Source organism: Microtus ochrogaster, linkage group LG8, assembly GCF_000317375.1.
Source record: "Microtus ochrogaster isolate Prairie Vole_2 linkage group LG8, MicOch1.0, whole genome shotgun sequence".
NCBI classification, from domain to species: domain Eukaryota; kingdom Metazoa; phylum Chordata; class Mammalia; order Rodentia; family Cricetidae; genus Microtus; species Microtus ochrogaster.
The window spans coordinates 22,198,203-22,203,765 of record NC_022033.1 but is presented as its reverse complement, the minus strand read 5'-3'; the positions used below and the strand labels follow the sequence as shown (position 1 = coordinate 22,203,765).

At 52.5% G+C, this 5,563-nt stretch overlaps 1 protein-coding gene across 3 annotated transcripts in view; it reads left to right on the top strand.

Annotated features, from left to right (window-relative positions):
* The window catches only part of Cep250 (centrosomal protein 250), a 47,174-nt gene extending 42,126 nt beyond the window's left edge, over positions 1–5,048 (top strand). For 2 of the 3 annotated variants that reach the window (XM_005363063.3, XM_026787125.1), the window contains 5 exons: positions 643–756; positions 917–1,066; positions 1,402–1,503; positions 2,341–2,403; positions 4,232–5,048. In XM_005363063.3, coding sequence (XP_005363120.1) covers positions 643–756; positions 917–1,066; positions 1,402–1,503; positions 2,341–2,403; positions 4,232–4,495 — 693 coding nt within the window. In that variant the 3' untranslated portion in view covers positions 4,496–5,048. The remainder of the gene's footprint in view (positions 1–642; positions 757–916; positions 1,067–1,401; positions 1,504–2,340; positions 2,404–4,231) is intronic. The other variant, XM_026787124.1, reaches the window with a different exon arrangement.
* The last annotated feature ends 515 nt before the right edge of the window (positions 5,049–5,563 follow it).

Below are 5,563 nucleotides of genomic sequence, written 5' to 3'. Positions count from 1 at the left end.
GGGCTGAAGGTGTGGGCCCCCACTGCCTGGCTGTTGTTGTTAATGTGTTTGTGCATATTTGTATGAGTGTGTGCTATGTGAATGTGCTATAGGTGGATGTGTGTGTGTGTAGGTATGTGTAGGTGCCTATGGAGGCCAGAAGAGGGCATTGGAGTCTGTGGAGCTAGAGTTAGAGACAGTTGTGAGCTATGCAACAATTGGTGCAGGGAACCAAACTTGGATCCTCTGGAAAAGCAGCAGGTTCTCTTTACCACTTAGCATTTTACATATTTAAACATTTTTACATGCCAGATTCCATTGTCCTCAGTTTTCACTACCCTCGAAGGAACTGATACTATGTCCATTTTATCGTTGAAAAATGGCAGTCAGGGACTTGAGCTTGTTCAAAGTCAGACATCTGGTTGAAGTGGTTAGCTCTGACAATCTGAGGAGGGCTCAGGGTTAGACCATGTGGCTCTTCCTTTCCTGTGAGCTTATCTCTCACACACACAAACACACACACACACCACACATACACACACACACACTCCCAGATCTGTCTTCCATCTTGAACATGGTTTGTTTATGAAGAGGGTAGAGGAGGAGACAACTTGGATATGGGTTTGGCATAGAGTGGTTTTTGTCCTTGGCTCTGAACCTCAGGAGGAGTTGGTGCTCAGCAGACAGGCTCTGGAGGAGCAGCAGTCATGTGGCCCACACTCAGCCAGCAGAGCAGACCAGGGGCCCAAAGCTGGACAAAACACACAGCCTGGAGAGGTGAGCTGGGCCCAGTGGTGTAGGAGGAGACCGTCAGCAGCTTGTTCCCTCCTTTAGGAATGGGCCTCTGACCCCAAGCTGACAAATTGGTCCCTTTGCCCTCCATCTTTCTCCCTGTCTGTCGGGCTGCCTGGATGAGCATCCTGGGTCTCCCCTTCAGGTAGCTGTGGCTGAGCCTAGTCCTGGGGCGGAGGAGAAGGAGCAGTGGACACAAAGGCTGGAGCGTCTGCAGCAAGCAGTGGCGCAGCTGGAGTTTGACCGGAGCAAGCTGCAACACCACAACACGCAGCTGCGGACTGCACTAGAGCAGGTCAGGAGCTTTGGCAGTCCCCCTCTGGGGCCCCAAATCTCCATTTCTTGTGCCCGTTTTTGAGTTTTATTAAGTTACAGCCGTGTTTGTGGAGCCTGCTGGCCATGCTGGAGAGCAGATTAACTGTGACAGTGGGAACAGCCCACGAACAACCCACACAGCCAGCCTGAGAGCCGGCCAGCCTCCTCTCTCTGTACCAGGAGCACTTCTGTATATCCTACCTTATGCCTCCCAGCCCAGGAGTCTCACTGCCCATGGCTTCCAGCTCTCCACACTCACCCCTGCACATGTGCTGACTCCAAATCAAGATGTGTTTCTCTCTTGCATATTGGCAGGTGGAGCGAGAACGTAGGAAGCTGAAGAAGGAGTCCATACGTGCATCCCGAGCAGGGTCACTGGAGATGAGAGAAGCGATGGCTTCATCCCCTACACAGCAGGTTACCTGCTTTTCTTACCTGCCTCTTTCTTCCTGCCCCTATAGAGACTCAACCCTCTGTAGTGCATATCCCAGACCAGTGTAGACGTAGAGACAGCCACTCGAATCTAGAGAGCGCCCCCGCCTCCAACTTGACTCTGTCCTCAGTCTGTCCTTGCCTTAGGAGGAGGTCTGACATCAGTGGGTAACTGCAGTCAGGAACAGTGGGTTCAGATCCACTCACTCCCTGAGCAGTGCCTTAGGTTCCCCGGTTACCCAGAGTCCCCGGCGTCCAGTGGCTGTGTCGTGCTTTCCAGCCCAGGGCTTTGACCACAGCTCCACATCTATGAGCCCCTTAGTTCTAAGTTTATGTAAGGGTTCTGATATGTCCTGGCACAGAGCCCATTTTCAGGGAAGGGTAAGCTGTTCCTGTCAGCATGGGCCGAGGAATTGCTTCTCCTCCTGAACATCTCCAGCTTCACCCCACTTTTAATGAACATTTCCCAAGGGCAGATACTTTCTTCACCTTCATCCCAAGGCTGGCATAAAACAGATCCACCATGAATCCTTAATGTTAAATAAAAAGGTTCCTCACAGAAGATGCTGCCCATGCTGCTGCCATGGGCCCTCTAGGGCCTCCCCTTGGCCTGGAGCCATGCCCGTATGCTTCATTCAGTTCAGGTACTCCTGGCCCTCAGGATGTCGCCACCTCCCGGGAGTGGGATGAGTTGAGCACTGCCTGCTCAACAGATAGGCCCCTAGAAGCCTTGCTGGCCTTGGGCCAGGGGCAGAGGTGGGTGCTGTGGAAACTCCAGAGCGGACAGCCCGTTCTGATAGGTCCGTTTTTTATCTCCCTCAGGATGGAAGAGGAGGTCAGAGGGGTTCCTCGGATAGCATGCATATGGTTGAGCTTCAGAGAGAGGTATGTTCTGGAAGGATCCATCTTCTATTCCCCCTTTCCCTCACTGTGCTCAGGCAGCAAATTTTGTGTCTGTGTATTTCCAGCTGAGAGGGAGAATCTTCGGCCCCAGAGAACTTTATCTCCATAGGAGGCAAATGTGATCCAGTCTCAGCTTCTCCTGCAGGGTGGCAGAAAGTCTGGGGCAGCCTCCAGGTCCGTCCTCACAGAGGGAGAGGAGACACAGAGGGTCAGGGCAGCCTCCAGGTCCGTCCTCACAGAGGGAGAGGAGACACAGAGGGTCCGGGGCAGAACAGGACAGGAAGCATTGAGGCCTGGTCCTCGGCTGTAGGCAGGCAGGACTTGGACAGTAGCAGAGGGACTCAGACACGGCCAGGCAAGCTGCCACATCCAGGAAACTAACGCCTCCTGCCTCCTATGCCTTACCTAAAGGTCCCACGTTCCTCTTTCTCCTCCCTCCTCCTCTCCACACCTTTCTCCTACCCCACCTAGGAGTAATGAAGAGATAGATAGGATTCCTGAGTCTCTCTCAAAATCAGTATTTACTGTCGGCAGGCTGAGTCCAGCTGGACCTGGGCTGTGCTTTGTAGTTACATTTCTATGAAGCCCCTGACTCAGAGTCTGAGACAAGCCTTGGGACGTGCTTTTTTCCTGGTGTGTCCCTCAGAGCTGCCCTCTAAGGCCCTCCCCTCACCTTAGTTCTGGATGGTCCTGATAGTCTGGTCACTTCACCGTTCCCATTCCCGTTCCCGTCTGAGGCATGGGAAGTTTAGTTGGAGATTCTCAACCTTGGCAGTATCTTAGAGCCACATTGGGGAGGAGTTTTGGAAAAACACTGATACTGGGGTCTCATCCCATTCTAGTTAAGTTGGAATGTTTCCTCCCAAAGATGTGATGGAACTTGTGCCTGATCCAAGTGTTCAATGGTTGATTAGGTTGTGGTTATGCCTGAGTACACACATTATTGAAATCATCAAAATTAAAACTCTGGGTATTTGAGCAAATGTAAATTAAATTTCCCTTGGGTGATGTTAGTGAGGGGCTGGAGAGATGGCTCAGTGGTTAAGAGGATCTAGGTTCAGCTGCCATCGCCAACATGGTAGCTCACAACCATCCCCAACTCCAATTCCAGGGCATCTGGTGCGCTTTTCTAGCCTGTAGGCACCAGACACACATGGTGTACATAAATACGTGCGGGCAAAACAGGCATACAGTTTTCTTTAAAAAAAAGTAAATCTTTTAAAAATTAAAGAAAATAAAGTCGTTGAGTTTAATTATGCTGTAGCGCCCCATGTCATCTGTTGTCCTAGTTCACGATAAAACACCCTGATGACAGCCATGGACAGGAAAAGGGTTTGTTTTAGCTCTCAATTTCAGGTACCAGTCCATTGTAGCAGGGAAGTAGAGGCCGCCGGAAGTCAAAGCAGCTAGTGGCGTCACAGTGAGCAGCCAGGGTGAATGCATGCATGCCTACTGCTTAGCTTACTACAGTGCAGGACCATAGACAGGGAATGGTACCACCAGCATGATTTATGTAGGTAAGGCAGTCCCTTACAGACGGGTCACAGGCCACCCTGATGTACGCAGTCCCTCACTGAGGTTTTCTCAGGTGCTAGATTGTGTTGACATTAAGCCAGCCATCATAACTGGAGTCAGCATTGAGAATCACTGGATTTGGAGTCCATGGAACCCTTCCCCTAACACCAGAGCCTGATTCTGAGATTCATATACATGTTGGTTCCAGCATGGAGCCGCAAGAGCACAGAGCAGAAGGGCCAGGACAGCTTCAGAGCCTTCAACTGCTCTCCTTCTTGGTTTTCCTGTCCACTAGGTAGCCCTGCTGCGAGCCCAGCTGGCGTTGGAGCGGAAGCAGAGGCAGGAGTACATTGCGCGATCGGTGCAGACCAGCCGTGAGCTGGCAGGCCTCCATCACAGCCTGTCTCACTCCCTCCTCACAGTGGCCCAGGCCCCCGAGGCCACTGTTCTGGAGGCTGAGACCCGGAAGCTGGATGAGTCCCTGAGTCAGAGTCTGACATCCCCAGGGCCAGCCCTGCTACATCCCAGTCTGAACACTGTTCACACCACACCCAGGTAGCAGCCACAGCCAGGGGGCGCACATCAGATGACTGCAGAGGGGGATCACAGCTCCCTGCAACAGCTGCTGGTTTGCCAAAGGCAAGATTTAGCTCTTACCCAGCTAGGAGGCCCAGGTCAGCTAATAGTCCCAGGAAGAAAATGGGAACCCTCCAGGCTGGAGGGGGTTGCAGCTCACATGGGAATGAGGCAAATCACATTTGCTTGCTAACCTACTGTTACCCAAGAAGTGCCTTGCCCTGCCCATGGGCATCTGTTGTCTTTCCCTGTTGAAGCAGCCACAGTCTGTACTAAGCCTGAAGGCCCTGTTGGCACCAGCAGCATGTGGGTGTTCTGTCCTGGGCAGGAGCATCCTGAATGCATTGAGTGCAAGGAGTGTTCACTGCCTTCTTGGCTTCAGTGTCTCCCCCATCTTCCCCTTCACCAATAAATTCCAGGTCTCTGCATCTGTCCTGGGCTGCTGTCTCCACTTCTGTAGCTGGGCGGAAGCAGGACATCAGGGGAATTAAGAAACATACTGCGTCGGGCAGTGGTGGCGCACACCTTTAATCCCAGGGAGGCAGAGGCAGGTGGATCTCTGTGAGTTCGAGATCGGCCGGGTCTACAAGAGCTAGTTCCAGGACAGACTCCAAAGCAGCACAGAGAAACCCTGTCTCAGGGGCAGGGGCAGGGGCAGGGGGAGAGAAACATACTGCATGAGATGCTGTCTAACTGGGAAGGTTACAGAAGCCAAGCCTGGTCCAGCCTCAGGGGTGACTGATGAGAGCCATGTAACAAGTCTGGTGAGATGCTTGGCACTTGCTGCCAAGCCTGACAACCTGAGTTCTATCCCGTCCTACACGATGGGAGGGAAAGTTGCCCTCTGACCTCCACACATGTGCAATAGCACATACATGCCCATACATGTGCACATACATGTAAATAATAAACGGAGAACCAGGTAACACGTTAACAGTTTAGACAGTCCTGCATATGAGCAGAAGTCCTGTGGAAATTCCGAGGGAACGAGGGAGGCGCCCGAGAGTGCTGCTGAGCACACTGGTGGGGCTGGTCTATCTGTGTCTGTCTG